The sequence below is a fragment of the Dermacentor albipictus genome, chromosome 9 (assembly GCF_038994185.2).
Source record: "Dermacentor albipictus isolate Rhodes 1998 colony chromosome 9, USDA_Dalb.pri_finalv2, whole genome shotgun sequence".
In the NCBI taxonomy this organism is placed as follows: domain Eukaryota; kingdom Metazoa; phylum Arthropoda; class Arachnida; order Ixodida; family Ixodidae; genus Dermacentor; species Dermacentor albipictus.
In genome coordinates this window covers 57,254,465-57,271,223 of record NC_091829.1, presented here as the reverse complement: position 1 = coordinate 57,271,223, position 16,759 = coordinate 57,254,465, and the positions used below count along the sequence as shown (strand labels likewise).

At 45.7% G+C, this 16,759-nt stretch overlaps 1 protein-coding gene and 1 long non-coding RNA gene across 5 annotated transcripts in view; both read right to left on the bottom strand.

Moving 5' to 3' along the window:
• Positions 1–4,734, bottom strand: part of LOC139049967 (uncharacterized) — a 112,940-nt gene extending 108,206 nt beyond the window's left edge. Inside the window, exon 1 of the long non-coding RNA XR_011508679.1 lies at positions 4,462–4,734. This is a non-coding gene — a long non-coding RNA (uncharacterized lncRNA). The remainder of the gene's footprint in view (positions 1–4,461) is intronic.
• An 11,645-nt stretch (positions 4,735–16,379) lies between these two features.
• The window catches only part of LOC139049951 (uncharacterized), a 56,103-nt gene continuing 55,723 nt past the window's right edge, over positions 16,380–16,759 (bottom strand). For all 4 annotated transcript variants that reach the window (XM_070525875.1, XM_070525876.1, XM_070525874.1 and 1 more), the window contains one exon: positions 16,380–16,670. In XM_070525875.1, the coding sequence (XP_070381976.1) occupies positions 16,500–16,670 (171 nt within the window). In that variant the 3' untranslated portion in view covers positions 16,380–16,499. The remainder of the gene's footprint in view (positions 16,671–16,759) is intronic.

Sequence of the window (16,759 nt, the reverse complement as noted above, 5' to 3'; positions counted from 1 at the left end):
ATTTGCCGCGCACTCGCGATTTCCCGTTCCTAAAGATGACGATTGTACCTACTTGTTAAGAACGTGCCAAAAGGTACGCATGGTAACAGAGCTGCCGTAGAAGCCCGTAAGTTCTTCAATGGCGGCTTTAAGGCGATGCAGCCCCATTTACATCTCGTGGGGCCAACTTCTCCGTGGAAAAAAAGAAAAAAAATCAAAGTTTGCCGCACGAGGCCTGTTGCGCCAAGTCATCTACTGAGCCAGCTCGCAGCACATCGAATATACAGAGCACACAGCAGTACAAATGAAGTGTGAGTGACAATATTTGCCACACCATCGGGTGAAAATCTGCTACAAATACAGCCCTCTGAACTTATATACCTCGTTCAATAACTACACTGTACTATACCGGTACCCATCGCACTGGTGAGCCTTGAGAGCTTTGCATCGATTCAGGGCAATGGGTTGACCCAGATTTTGAAGTAGGTGATGTGTCATTAGTACATTACATGTGTCCTCATATGCATCCGCATTTCGATGTGTCCTTAGTACCAACACACGTCTATTATTTCGCTATTAAGGCAAAATCAGCATTACATTCAAATAATTCACAAACGCCACACTGGTGCCTGCTGTAGTATTTCTCTGGTACTGAAGCCATAGCTAAAACATAATCTTAGTGATAAGGCAGAAAATAGTTACTGATGAAATCTTATAAGGGTGACGCTATATATACATTGCCATTATCTTTTATGGCTATGCATTAGAACATTTATGACATTACAGCGTCAAATACGGTAATACAATCACGGCATATCACCGCACGCATCACCACGAGAAAACTTTAGAAATCCTGCACAGTTTCGTGGATGGAAGCAAACAGCCTCTGACTTCACAGTTTCCTATTCTAATGATAGTGTCTGTAGTTTTTCAAATAATGCCATTCGCGACATATTGGAAGCGTAATTTTCATCACCTAGTGTTTTTCCACGCGAGATGTATCCACCCTTAAACCGCACGGTGATAATTGAGGTCACTGCTCATAGGTCTGGAAAAGCATTTCACCCTCGCCTTCCCGACTATGTGAATTGACCTTGAACGTGCGTGAACACACAAACACTCAACAAATTCATTAAGCGGTTAGCATAACATCAAAAAAAAGAAGACGGCAGTCCCCACCCCCCGTGGGAATCGATGTTATGCGAAGCAGTGCGCGGGGAGCCTACCAAGTTGACGAAAGGACCAAGCGAGCACCAAGACGTAGTGAGCTGTTTCGTGACCTACATGACACACATGTCAAGACATTTATGTTATGGCGAATAATTTATGCTCGTCATACACCCTTGCCATACTATGCCAAGTTTGGTACATACCAAGACGTAGGCGGCTGTTTCATGACCTACATGACACGCATGTAATGACATTCATGTAATGACCTATAATTACTTTTGTCATACGCTCTTGTCATACTATGCCAATTGTGTTATATACCAAGTTAACAAAATGGCCACGAGAGCAGTAAGACGTAAGGAGCTGTTTCATGACCTACATGACACGCATGTCAAGACATTCATGTTATGACGAATCATTTATGCTCGTCATACACTCTTGACATAATATGCCAAGTTTGCTACATACCAAGACGTTGGCGGCTGTTTCATGACCTACGTGACATGCATGTCATGACATTCATGTAATGAGCTATAATTAGTTTCGTCATACACTCTTGTCATACTATGCCAATTCTGGTATATACCAAGTTAACGAAAGGGTCACGAGAGCAGTAAGACGTAAGGAGCTGTTTCATGACCTACATGACACGCATGTCAAGACATTCATGTTATGACGAATCATTTATGCTCGTCATACACTCTTGACATAATATGCCAAGTTTGCTACATACCAAGACGTAGGCGGCTGTTTCATGACCTACGTGACACGCATGTCATGACATTCATGTAATGAGCTATAATTAGTTTCGTCATACACTCTTGTCATACTATGCCAATTCTGGTATATACCAAGTTAACGAAAGGGTCATGAGAGCACCACGACGAAAGGAGCTGTTTCATGACCTACATGACACGCATGTCAAGACATTTATGTTATGGCGAATAATTTATGCTCGTCATACACCCTTGCCATACTATGCCAAGTTTGGTACATACCAAGACGTAGGCGGCTGTTTCATGACCTACGTGACACGCATGTCATGACATTCATGTAATGACCTATAATTACTTTTGTCATACGCTCTTGTCATACTATGCCAATTCTGGTATATACCAAGTTAACGAAAGGGCCATGAGAGCACCAAGACGTAAGGAGCTCCTTCATGACCTACATGACACGCATCTCAAGACATTTATGTTATGGCGAATCGTTTATGCTCGTCATACAGTCTTGCCAGGCTATGCCAAGTTTGGTACATACCAAGACGTAGGCGGCTGTTTCATGACCTACGTGACACGCATGTCATGACATTCATGTAATGAGCTATAATTAGTTTCGTCATACACTCTTGTCATACTATGCCAATTCTGGTATATACCAAGTTAACGAAAGGGTCATGAGAGCACCACGACGAAAGGAGCTGTTTCATGACCTACATGACACGCATGTCAAGACATTTATGTTATGACGAATCCTTTATGCTGGTCGTACACTCTTGCCTTGCTACGCCAAGTTTGCTACATACCAAGACGTAGGCGGCTGATTCATGCCCAACGTGACACGCATGTCATGACATTCATGTAATGAGCTATAATTAGTTTCGTCATACACTCTTGTCATACTATGCCAATTCTGGTATATACCAAGTTAACGAAAGGGTCACGAGAGCAGTAAGACGTAAGGAGCTGTTTCATGACCTACATGACACGCATGTCAAGACATTCATGTTATGACGAATCATTTATGCTCGTCATACACTCTTGACATAATATGCCAAGTTTGCTACATACCAAGACGTAGGCGGCTGTTTCATGACCTACGTGACACGCATGTCATGACATTCATGTAATGAGCTATAATTAGTTTCGTCATACACTCTTGTCATACTATGCCAATTCTGGTATATACCAAGTTAACGAAAGGGTCATGAGAGCACCACGACGAAAGGAGCTGTTTCATGACCTACATGACACGCATGTCAAGACATTTATGTTATGGCGAATAATTTATGCTCGTCATACACCCTTGCCATACTATGCCAAGTTTGGTACATACCAAGACGTAGGCGGCTGTTTCATGACCTACGTGACACGCATGTCATGACATTCATGTAATGACCTATAATTACTTTTGTCATACGCTCTTGTCATACTATGCCAATTCTGGTATATACCAAGTTAACGAAAGGGCCATGAGAGCACCAAGACGTAAGGAGCTCCTTCATGACCTACATGACACGCATCTCAAGACATTTATGTTATGGCGAATCGTTTATGCTCGTCATACAGTCTTGCCAAGCTATGCCAAGTTTGGTACATACCAAGACGTAGGCGGCTGTTTCATGACCTACGTGACACGCATGTCATGACATTCATGTAATGAGCTATAATTAGTTTCGTCATACACTCTTGTCATACTATGCCAATTCTGGTATATACCAAGTTAACGAAAGGGTCATGAGAGCACCACGACGAAAGGAGCTGTTTCATGACCTACATGACACGCATGTCAAGACATTTATGTTATGACGAATCCTTTATGCTGGTCGTACACTCTTGCCTTGCTACGCCAAGTTTGGTACATACCAAGACGTAGGCGGCTGATTCATGCCCAACGTGACACGCATGTCATGACATTCATGTAATGAGCTATAATTACTTTGGTGATACACTCTTGTCATACTATGCCAATTGTGGTAAATACGAAGTTAACGAAAGGGTCAGGAGAGCACCAAGACGTAAGGAGCTGTTTCATGACCTACGTGACACGCATGTCATGACATTCATGTAATGACCTATAATTACTTTCGTCGTACACTCTGGTCATACAATGCAAAGTGCGTTATGTACCAAGATAACGAAACGGCCACGAGAGCACCCAAACGTAAGGAGCTGTTTCATGACCTACGTGACAAGCATGTCAAGATATTTGCTATGATGAATCATTTATGCTGGTCATACACTCTTGCCATAGTATGCCAAGTTTGGTACGTGCCATGTTAACGAAACGACCATGAGAGCACCAAGACGTAGGCGGCTAGCTATAAATAGATACTGTCAAAGTGGAAAATTTCCGCCAAGAAATGCTTCGCATTTAACTTGACAGGCGTGGAACGAAACAATTTCTGTCGCCTCGTCTGCAATAAATTGAGGCGCAGTAGCCATAGGCAGCCATGACGCAGTTGTTCAAACGTCGATAATCTTACTTTATGGCCAGCAGTAAATATTTGCAACGTGCTCCAAGTTTGCCTGGTTGGTTCACAAAGTTGAACGCTAATTAGGTTCACAGCAGGTAAAACAGATTACTTACCTCGCCAGCGAGGAAGCATAAACCGGCACGGTTCACTATGTCGGCGTTTCGTCAATCCAACGGCTCCTTCTTTTGCAATATTCTCGTAAGCAGTGCGAAGACAAAGATGCGAAATGCTGTCGAACGCTTGAGCACACAGCATAGAGAAAGACATTGCGGTGTGCGAAGAGCAGAGACGCCGGCGATATCGGAAAACGGCACGAAACTGGCAGCACCATTCGTACTAGCTTATAGATAAGATCACCCGTCACTGCGGCGAGACGAACCGAAAAGATTCAGCTATTCAGCGCGCTAAACGCGGCTCACAGCAGGACGGGCGATGAGCTGTTGCCGCGGCACATGCGCAAACGGGCGCTGTGATGAGCGAGCACTTTTTTTCTTTAATTTGGCAAAGGCGCAAAACTCAGCTCAACTTCTTCTTTGCACGCGAACAGAAACGCGGCCTGCCAAGCCAGCGCATGCGAGCGCGCGATGCACTCTGGTCTGGCACGCCAAAGCGCGCCGAATGTTGCCAGTCACGCTGGCTGCGCGGTGACGCTGCAGATTGTCGTGCGCCGGCGTAGCGTATAACCAGTATAACTGCGTCGCGCGTGGCCTTCGCCCGCGTTCCGCTGTACTATAATACGAGCAGCAAGATCGCACTTCCGGGTCTTGCGTTTAAAATTAAATTATGGGATTTTACGCGTCAAAACCACTTTCCGATTGTGAGGAACGCCGTAGTGGAGGACTCCCGAAATTTCGACCACCTAGGGTTCTTTAACGTGCATATATATCTAAGTACACGGGTGTCGTCGCCCCCGTCGAAATGCGGCGCCGTGGCCGGTATTCCATCCCGCGACCTCCGTGCTCAGCAGCCCAACACCATAGCCACTGAGCAACCACGGCGGCCGTGTCTTGCGTTTGCCGCACCTCGCGAGAAAAGGCGGTTTGCAATTACCATCAGGCCGCGCACGATCTTCGCAAGTTCCAGCGATCCCCACAGAGGGCGAAAGATCAACCGCGGCGCGTTCCAGCAAGAAGTGAGCAAGGGGAGCTACTGCAATTTGTTCGTTAGCTTTAATTTGTAGTTTTTCTCCTATAGGGGCACTCAACACGGTTCAATGTTTGGTCTATGAATGTGCATATAATAACCAAGAAACATAGTCAACGTGTCATTGTTTTACGAATAAGCATACCAGTGTTTTATTGGACTTACGTTATTGACGTCTGTCCATTATCACATTAATAAAGGTTTGGAGACCTCACTGAAGTGTGATGAGCAGCAGCCCACTGGTATCGATTGCAGTGCTCGCCGTTTACCCGATTCGGATTGTACGGCGGTAATAATTGCGTGAACGGTGTGGTCGTTTCATTTGAGCAGCGTCACGCGCGTTCTTTTCAATTAGATAATAATAATATATCGGCCTGTTTATGCGTCCAACATTCCATAGCCGCCACCATGCGAACACGTCTAAGGGAGGTGAATTTTATCAGCTGCGGCCGCAGCTGATGAGGATAATATGTGATAAAATGTGATAAGATGTGACAGATAAGATGTGCTGCATGCACGGCTTCTGTTGTTACTGATCTGCCGCGTCTGGTCGCGTAATGACGTGCTGCTTGGAAAAAAAAATGTGCTAGCTAGCGTGAAAATTTATCGCTGGAAGTGAGCACAGTTTCTATGGAGGCTACCCACGAGAACTGATTAACCTTGCAGCCTTTGGGCGTGTGCACCAGTGAGTAAAAAAGCGCTGCTTCACATCCTCAACTTCGAATTAGTTTTCGTGCGAGGTGGATAGAACAGATGCCTGTAGTCATTTCTTAAACGTGGAAAATAATAGTAATAATAATGTTATTGCTCTTTAAAGGCGTTTCAATCGAGGCTCTTGTTATTTTGCCACTTTGCTAAAATTCCTAACACGGAGTACAGCATAAATAATAAATAGTTTTGCCACTTTCTGCATAAATGATTCACTGCGATAAATTAACTGCATATTAGTGGCAAATGTACTTCTGGTGTTGTAGTTAGAATAATTGCACTTGAGACATAATGAAATGACTGTGTTTATTACCTAGTATTTGACAGACAAATCTGTCATCTATTTGAGGCTTCATTGCGCACAGCCCACACAAAGACACCATTGGAAGAAACGCACGCGCAAAAGAGTGTTGTGCGCGCGCCCGCATGCGCGTGCGTGCGTGTGCGTGCGTGTGCGTGCATGCGCGTGCGTGTGCATGCGTGTGCGTGCGTGCGTGCGTGTGCGTGTGCGTGTGCGCGTGTGCGTGTGCGTGTGTGTGTCTGTGTGTGTGTGTGTGTGTGCGCGCGCGCGCTTTTCTGTCATGAAGCGTTTTGTGCACTGTTCTTAGTCGTATAGTCGTACATGGATCACAAACTCACTCACACTTACACCGTAGTAATTGATGCTATTTTTTTTTCGAATCCAGCCTCCAAGAGGCTGCTGACATTGGCTGATGCCTTTGCACTCTATTGTCTCTGAACATACTAGACAGCAGTGAATGTGTCATCCTTGGAGGTAACGTCAAGAAGCCAAAGTCCTGAAAAAGTATGTTTCTGAACACTTCAACTAGAACCATGACTTTCTTTCACTAACTTTTCTTTCACCATTTTTTGCTTGCATGTTTGTCATGGCTTCATCATTTCTCTTTTCAGGAACACGGACAAAAGAGAGATTATTGGTCTGCAAGTTGCACACGCCAACCCATAAGTTGCTCAACGGTCACCATAACGATAACAGGTCCTCTTGAACTACGTGCCTCACCATGAAATGTTTGCAAGTTTACCGGATAGAGGGTTGTGAGCCCTATCAGGAAAGCAGCAGCCTACAGTTTTCTATTGCACCCAGGGGGAATGTTAAAATTTTACATACAAGCTTACTTGTATTTAATGGCATTTTATTGCAACTGGAGAAGTACTATGCGTAGTGCCAACTTGTTTTTTTTTTAATTCGTTATAGCGATGACGACCAGAAAAGAAAAAAAATGTAGCAAGCCTTACGTGCTAATGCACAAAATCTGTTATCTGCTGCTTACAAATCAGATTGACGGGCATTACCACCAGGTATCACGTGCTCACTCGCAACAATTTGTTAAATGAAAAAATATTTAAAACAATTAAACGCACTCAATGCAATTTTGATGAAATGCTACTTCATGTTAACTGAAACTCTGGCAGTCACTGCTCATTTTATTTTTTATTTAATATACTTTCATGGCCATATGGCACAACAGAGGGGAGTGGTTGCAAAGTAGTAGAGTAAAGCAACTAAACAAGTGCAGTGAGATATGGTACTACAATAATTATCCTGATTAAACAATGTTAGCTACAGCTTTGCAAAAAGTTTGGTAACGGTGATGGCTACAATACCTTAGGGAAGGTAGTTACATTTCTGGAGATGTACGAGAAATTAAAAGTTGAAAGGAAGGCTTCGTGTAACCCGAATCAGTTCGCACCTTACTGTGATGGTCGACACAATTTGAAATGTTCTGAGACCGCAGTATGAAGTCGACGCGAAGTGTCATGTGATGGAAATGTTGTGAAATAGCGAAAGATGGGCAACTTTACGGCGGTTAGCTACAAGAATAAGTGCTAGGTTAATTTTCATTGAGGTTATACTCGCAATGCGGTTATACTTAGAATGATTGATTGAATAAATTTAATGAGTGGTCCTGCGAGCTACGGGACGCAAGGTCCCATAGAGCGGGCTACTCCCACGTTGGGACCGGGAGTTGTAACTCCCTGGCCGCATCGTGGGCTCGCTGGACGGCCCATAGCTGCTCCGCCAGGTCCGTGCTGCGTAATGCTTCTTGTAGCCTGGCGGAGTCTTGATCCTTGTTTGCGTGGGTCCGACCACACGGCCAGAGCAAGTGATGTACGTCTAGTGTGCTATGGCAATTTTCGCAATATGATGTTTTGTATAGGTCAGTCATGTAGTGAGATAGTCTGTTCTGCGTGGGGTACGTGTATGTTTGAAGCATTCTGAACGTGAGGGCTTGAGGCCTGGTGAGCTTATTGTGAGGTGTGCTGTATATTCTGCGGTCTAGATAAAAGTGCTTTGTTATCTCGTTATATGTGGAGGGAGGGTCCCGATTCTCGCTGGGATGGTCACGACCAGAATAGGTGGCGTCGCGGAAGGTTAGGTCTCGCGCGCTCCTGTGAGCCATCTCATTGAGATTGCGAGGGGCGTCCTCGATATCTCCGAGGTGTGCCGGGACCATCAGATGGTGTGATGCTGCAGCGGTGCGGATCTGTTGATTATTTGTAGAGCTTGGCTTGCAATTGCTCCTTTCTGAAAGGCTTTGACAGCCTTGCGTGAATCGCTGTAGACGTGGGTGCTGGTCGGGTCTGTGAGCGCGAGTGCGATGGCCACCTGTTCTGCTATCTCAGACTTGTGGGTCTTGACTGTAAGAGCGTTTGTGACTTGACCTTGCTTATTGATCGTGGTGGCAACGAAAGCCTTCCTGGTCGGGTATTGTGCCCCGTCTACGAAACAGGCTAAGATCTTCTTATCACGTATTTCGCGCAGGATGAACGATCCGCGTGCCAGCCTTCTGGGTTGATGGTGCGCGGGGTTCATGTTCCGTGGGAGTGGGCGAACCGTGTAGGAGTTGCGTGTGTCCGTCGGAACGCTTTGATATAGTTTCTCCATTACTGTGGTGTCATGACCTAGTTTGGCTAGGATTTCTCTACCTGGTTTGGTGCCAGAGAGTCTTGTCCATTGAGCCCGTTCTTGAGCTTCGGCGATTTCTTCAAGTGTATTGTGCACCCCCAGTTGCAGCAGGAGCTCTGTCTCGGTGTTCTTGGGGATTCCCAGCGCTAGTTTGACTAGCTTTCTCAGTTGTACTTAGAATGAAACAAGTGGAGTTATTTTTTTACTATTTTAAGTGAAGTAATAAGATTAACGCGACTGGGATCCCATATTGCAGATGTATATTCAAGTTTCGAGTGTAATAAAGTCATGTAAAGGGGTAGCTTTAACGTAGATGGTGCTTTGAAGAAGTGGCACCGTATGCACCCGAGCATATGATTATCAGTGTTAATGACGTGCTCTATATTAATGGCCCACTTTAAGGCATTCGTAATGTGTACAGCAAGATATATAAGTGGCATGACGAAATCTGAGGGAATGTTAGGATGGCAAGTGCTAAGATTAGAATTTTAGAATTAGATATGGATACGCGGATTATTTTAAATTTCTTAATTACAAATGATTCATGTGCAGTAAAGTTCCATGAAATCAATAACTAGGCTAGCCCTACACAGTAAGGGATAGCTAGAAAATGTATGTTCACTCAATCGGCCGATTCCACACTTCTCAAACAGACAAGTCGACAAAAACAATTTTTCTTTCTCTTCAAACAACAGATGACAAACCTGAGCACAGTGTGCCCCAAAAGGTTTTTTTGAAGTATGTTCGGAGTAAGTACAGTCGAGCGTTCAGCCAATCAACGGTGCACGAGCAAGGGAAGCCTCAGCGTAGGAACTTGTGTTCGTCACGGCCCTCACAAACATGTATGCCTGCTGAAACGTTGGCTCCAGGCTGAGGCTTCCTTTGCTCACCTCTGTTACTCAGTTGAAGTGTTCATCTCTTTGCAACCTCTTTGTCTTGTTTGAATACACAAACTGAGATGTTTTTTCTTTCAGCATGAAACCGTAAATTGCATTTTCCAAGGATCCGGGAGCGTTAATTGGGCTTCCTTAAATGTGTATTTAGCGTCCTTGATTATTCACACAATATTTGCAGAAGTCCTTGTTAGCACTGTCTCCATCAACGTTCCTTGCCAGCACTCCACTTGTGCCAAAGCCTTTACTGCCACACTTGAACATCAGATGTTCAGCAGAGAGCAGACAATATGTGCTGTAAAATATATCATACCATTGTTTCTTTTTTCACTGCACTACGTGCCTCTCACCAATGTGTCATGAAAACAATGGCATAATGCAGCTGGAGCTTATTTTGCTGACAGTACGTCCTTGCCGAGCCCCTTTTTGTTTAACCTAGCTGAAATCGTCGAACACATACCATATACGTATAGTGTGAAACACATCAGGCAGAACTGTACGCAACTACAAGTACGAGGGTAGGCGAGCATAAATATCGTTGTATGAAGCTTCGCTATCCCTGCTTTAGCCGCACGCCGAACACGATGAGAACATTTCGCTCGATTTTAGCGTTCAGTACCATTAAATATATATCTATTTGTGTTTCTGAATGTTGTAAACACAGTTACATGTAAGCTTACTTGGTTCAAGTGTTTTTCTGCCAGCTGAGGTCTCTCGGTCACCTGGCGACATAATAAAGATATCTGTAGTCATGTTAGACTACAGCACCCACGATTACCGCCCCAAAAACGGTGACAAAACGTCCAAAACCATCGAGCGAGCAGCGCGATGAGCCCCACCGGCCGCTAGCGCAGCGGCCATGTTGCTCACTGTGTAATGATGATGATATTAGTTTTGATTTTGTCAGCGCCATCTGTCGGTCCTATACTTTAGTTTACAACACCACCGCCACTACTACTTCCGTCATAGAATTTCTCACTATAACACCTAGAGGTAAATCTGGCGCCACCGTCTATGCGAGTTTCCTGAGGAGCGCCGTGCCGTCATGGGAATGACTGTGTATGTGTCTGCGAGGCTTCTGTTGGCTGGTGTTGTAAGAGGATTCATCTAAAATGTGGATATGGCTACACAAATAACGCGTTCTTAAAGTAAAATCTTCATAAAATGCTTCCATTCATGCATATTACATATTCCAGTGAAGTTTACTCACCTATACAATGCATAACCAAGCGAAGAAAAGCAAGAACAGACGACAAAACCTTCCTAATCGAGCACAAATCTTGTCGTCTGTTCTCCAACTTTAGCAGCCCACTGATACTTTTTACGTTTCATATAATTGTACATGCAATAAGAAGTTCTCATAGTTAAACAAAACATTGTGTGATAATAAAGCTAAATGAACTTTTTACGTGCTATTTTACCAAAAAATTAATCATTGCGACAGATGGAACGGTGCTTGCCTGGCTCTCCGAGAACGATGCCAATCCGAAGTCACAATATACCGGCATTGCCATGCATACCACAGCGCAGCAGCGCTAGATTTCCCTCTAGGTAATGTAGCGAGAAACTCTACGACTTCCGTTGCACTGTGGAAGGTACAGTTTCCCTTCTCTAAGTTTATATAGGTGTTCTGTGTTACTATAGAGCTACTCGGGCGCCTGGACGTCCTCCTCGACCGCCGCGCCGGGGAGGAGCAGCGCAACAGAGAGTTTCGTATTACTACAACTAGAGGGAAATGTGGCATTGCGATCGTTCAACCATCATGGGTACAGTATCATGGGAATGATGGGAAGTAGAGGCTACGGATTGGTATTTTGTTGACTGGCGAATTAGTCTACATGTATTTTTTAGCAGTTTTGGTCGCGCTCCAAGCGTAATTGCTATAACCCGCAGTGACACGGTGCGACGCAAAGCTCTCTGCCTTTGCTCTGTTGCTCGAAGTGGCGATAGCACGCTGGGCCAGCGTCTGGTCCGATGTTTGTGTCGTGGTGTGGTGTCGAAGCTCTAACGGCATAGCGACGGCATCGCAAACGTTGAAAGAACGTGTTCCGACCCTTTTGATCTTGGTTTGTTAAGCGTGTTAGGTTGGCGCTGTAGCGGTACGTACTTCGGAAGAGCAAAAGGAAGACATATACAGTTGTACTTCCAGTGCATTGACAATCAAATTCTATTGAGGGCTTCATTACGCATTGCTCGTTTATGTGCTCATTGAAATGTGCGTTTTAGGACTTTGAAACACAAACTTACTTGTGGTATGAAAGGTTGCTGCTTCCTGGCTGTAGTCTGCTGTCTCGAAATGGGTAAGTGCAAAGCCACGCCATAACAGCTGCTGGCGGCCGTTTCAGAAGGAGCACGTCAATATAAAATATAAAGAACCATACTAGTAGGAGGAGGCCACAAGCGTCCTAGCTAGCACTGCAGCAGGTGTGCTTAAATGTACTTGAAGACAATCGGTAATCGTGACGCCCGATGCAGCCTTTCGAAAAAGCGTAAGAGCGCGCAAGTGCCTGTCGTCAGCGAGAAAAATAACGCGTTCGCAGCGAGCAGGCGTCGTAGCAGACGACACGTGTAGCGTTTTTCTCAAAGACACAACACTTTCTCACAATACTAAACTTTCATTTCCATAAATACGTTACGAGTATTTTTATATAAGTACATGCACGATTGTTATTGCTGTTGTAAAAGTAAATAATTATTCTCTGGCCCTAAATCCGCAACAGAATTGCAGAGGAATGCATACCCTGGTGTGCCCTGGTGGCAAACCGTGGTTCAATCTCCAAGTGATACAAAGCTTATGTAACGTGTTGTGCAATATATAAGATGCCGCCGAAATAAAATTTAATTTCTGCGATATTATTTTAGTATAGCCTCGTTCAGTGCGCCGCAAGCAAACGCCGCTAGTGACTCAGTGACGCAACCTAAATCTGCGTCACTGAGTGTTGATTGTACTATGCCGTAGCCACGTAGCCAGACGCGTGGAAATCCAAGCGCCGTTATCTGTCTGGAACAGATAACGGTCAAACCGATTTCCGTATTCGGTTTGTAGCCTAAACCCCGGCTCGATGCTATAAAACGTTACCTTTTCGTAGCACTTTTGCTGCACCTTATGCTACAGCCTCTATAGGTCTCTTGTTGATAAGAGCAAAATATTACCTTTCTGTAGCACTTTTTCTGCACCTTATGCTACAGACTCGATATGTCTCTTGTCGCCAAAGAGCGTAAAGAATAACTTTCTTTTTAACAATGGCATTTATTTCGAATGAACTTGGCAGACTAGAGCGCACTAGCTTAGGTCGACCTCTCTGTCTTTCCTATCAATAAATTCTATTCATTCGTTGACTTGTGCAATAAGTCGCGTATTTGTCAGCAGCGTTCACGGTCGCTTTCAAGGGCAAGCGCGGTACACCATCACAAGGCCAGCTGCAAAAAAATTTGGGCAGTGTAGAAACGCCGATTTAAGGTAGTGTACACGTATATGAGCACCCGTGCGAAATGTCACGTTTGAAATCCGACCGGTAAAGTCCCGAAAAGCTGCGCAAGGAAGAAAAACGTCGCATTTTCACCCGCCGGAGCTGATGCGTGCATCTCAGAGCGCGTGGCCCCATGGGATGACCTCAGAGATGAGGAGGCGCCTGGTAAAATCCTGGAGGCGACGTGCTGGAAGGTACATCATAGCGACAACCGCTAGGTGTACGCGTCGTCTGCTTAGGTGCTTCTTGCAGGCTGTTAAGACGACAACTTTGCAATTACTAGCCCTCTGTTGTTGACAAGATTGCTTTAGTGGCATAGACCACTCATCTATAACAAGTTACGCCAAATTGCATAATTTAGTTGCATGCAGTTGGCCTTTAAGTGAACAAAATGTGATTTGGTTAATTCATACAGCGCAGGTATCCACCAGGCTTGGTTACGAGCTTATTTGTTGAACAATACAAATCAATCTACATAAGAATTTTGGCTCATCGTTTTTTGCTAAATAGTGATTTTAGCCCCGCGACCCCGCTAAGCGACGCTTTCACTTATCTTCTTAAAGAATGCTGTTTTTGTTTAGAGCCTATTTGCAAGTATAGAATACATAACCAAGTTGGACTCATTTTCACCAATAGACGCCTCAGCGAATCAACAACCTTTTGGTGTCGTCATCTGTGGATTGCGAATGTTCGAGCTTCAAAACTTTGTGTTAAGAGAGGCGTTTCCAGACAAAAATAAATTGTGTCCAGCTTGATCGTGTGCTATATACTTTCAATTAAATTAAATTCCGAGATTTTACGTATTAAAGCCACGATACGATTACGAGGCACGCTGTAACGGGGGACTTCGGATTAATTGTTGACCACCTGGGCTTTCTTCAACGTGCACCCAATGCACGGTACACGGCCGTTCTGTTCTTTTTTCTTTTTTTTGCCAGGCCATCAGGCTTGGCAGCACAACGCCAACGCCACTACAACGCCACGTCGCCGGTTGTCTATGCACTTGGGTCGCTCAATGACAGAGTTTCTTGTAAACTCTAACGAAAACTTAGCTTAAACGGATTCCCACGGCGCGTGGAATCCGCGCACTTTCCTTTATTGCGGTAGCAATTATATGGACACTCCCGACGGATTTCTGCCGTCGCCGAGGTTCCGTATGAGGTTCCGTAGGTTCCGTATGAAGTCCAAGGGCGTTAAAATCGTCGCAGCGCGACGTATGCTGTACGTTCGAGCGAAAGCGCGCGAATGTGAGCCGGCTATCTCGGTTCAGTCTCGCGCACGCAACGGAAGAAAGCGGGGAGGAAGCGCACCGCCTTCAGTCGCGCGCAAGGCTTCGAGGAGGGGGGCGTGGGAGTGGGGGCGTTTTCTACTGAGGGCGGCTCGGGCCGATGTATCGTGAAAGCCACCTGCGACGGATACAGAGTCCGCGCTGCGCTGCGTTTTCGCGACTTATAGTTCGCCTTGACGCGAGCGGCTGCACGAAGGTCAAGTCGCTCGCTGCTGCTGCCGCGTTTCCTCACTGCAGCGTTTCGACAGTTACCTGCGATCATCGAGCGAGGTGTGTTCACGTGCGTTTGTGCGCACGTGACAACATCCTTGTTAATCTAGTTAGCATGCCTACGTTTACACGTTTCTAGGGCCGATAAAAGTACTATCGTTACTTCGTGTACACCTAGCTGTCCACCAAATTGCAATCGCAATGAATGATTCGCCTCTCGGTCGGAACTGCGACTTTTTTTCCTTCAAGCGGATAGCTTTCGTTGCCTCGTTTTCGTGGTTCGTGATTTTCGTGGTTCGCGGTCGGCGGTGGGCGGTCGTACTGCCTATGCAACAGGCGCCTGTTCTCGAGCGACGGAGTGGTCGAGTTTCGGAGCACTTTCACCGCCGAACGGTCACCCGTGCTGCTGCTGCTGTGCGAGCTTCTGGCTCTCTGAATGTTTAGATGCTAAAGAGCGGCATTCCACTGTGCGAACAGGAGCACCAGCACCGTGATCCACTTGTGGGACAGGAGCAGTTTGGCGACGCCGAGGCGCAAGCGACTGTAGTGCGAGCTGCACCAGCGCGAGAAAGCGGAGTGCGAAGGAAGTCACGTGACGCAAACGCGTCACGTCCTTTTATTTCGCTGGTCGGTCAGCGTAACACCTAACCGAAGGTAACCGAAATAATGATAACTTTTCTGCATCACTTTGAGGCGCTACTCCTTCACTTGACCAGTGACCAGCTCCACTAGAAAAATATGAATGTGTAGGGGACTTTTGCTCCATAAACAACAAAAACAGTGATTTACCCTGATTAGTTCCTCGCCTTTTCATAATCACATTACGGCCCCTAGTGGGGTTATTTCCTCGGGAACAACAACTGATCACATACTTTGCAACCTCGATAAATCAACAAGCAGTTGTCTTGCTTATGACACAGTAATATCTGACCGTTGCCCGCCCACAATATTATTTCCGCATGAATACAGCACCTGCCTACAAACTGCGACTCGTTCCATAACTTAGCGATACAAGAACACTCCGGATTGAGGTAAACCAGAAATATAGCTTAAGTATATCATAAGAACCCAACAAACACTGACACCAAGTACAACATAGGGGCAATTACTTGTGCCCAATAAATTAAATAGAGAAACGATAAATTAATGGAAGTGAAAGTGGAAGAAATAGTGCACCCCTCATAAATCGGTTATTAACACGCCCGCGCCTTTTGTTGATCTCCTCGCCATGGTTAAAATGGTTCCATAGGCTTAAATTCCTTAAAAAGCACCGCTGCTTGCTGTCAGCCATTCGGTCAGAGAGACTGGTTTAAAAAAAGCGCGGAATACATGGACGACAGAAAATATAATATAGTTGGGTTATGCTAAGTGACGACGGCGAAAAAAGGAATGCAGTTTCCCAGGCGGTATCACTTTAACGCACAAAATGAGACAAGGCACACTCAAGCACTCCACCCCTGGCGCCACACAGTCCGGAACTTCTCGCAAGCTGCATGCTCACGGCTCCGCGTCACTTTATCTTGAGCGCTGCCTTGACCACTTCAATACGCCAAAATATCTCGCCCCTTTCACGACCGTCCAGACCGGGGCAACTCCTGGTGGGGTCCCCGAGGTGAGCGTTCACCAGCAACAAGGACATGTCCGCCCGCAGCATGGTGGAATTGTGGGCCAGTTTCAGACACTGCGCGCGCAGGCGGAAACGCACGTTAGTCAGCTCACCTACAGAACACAGTCTACCCGCCTGTCAGTCAACCATTTGAATGTGCGCCT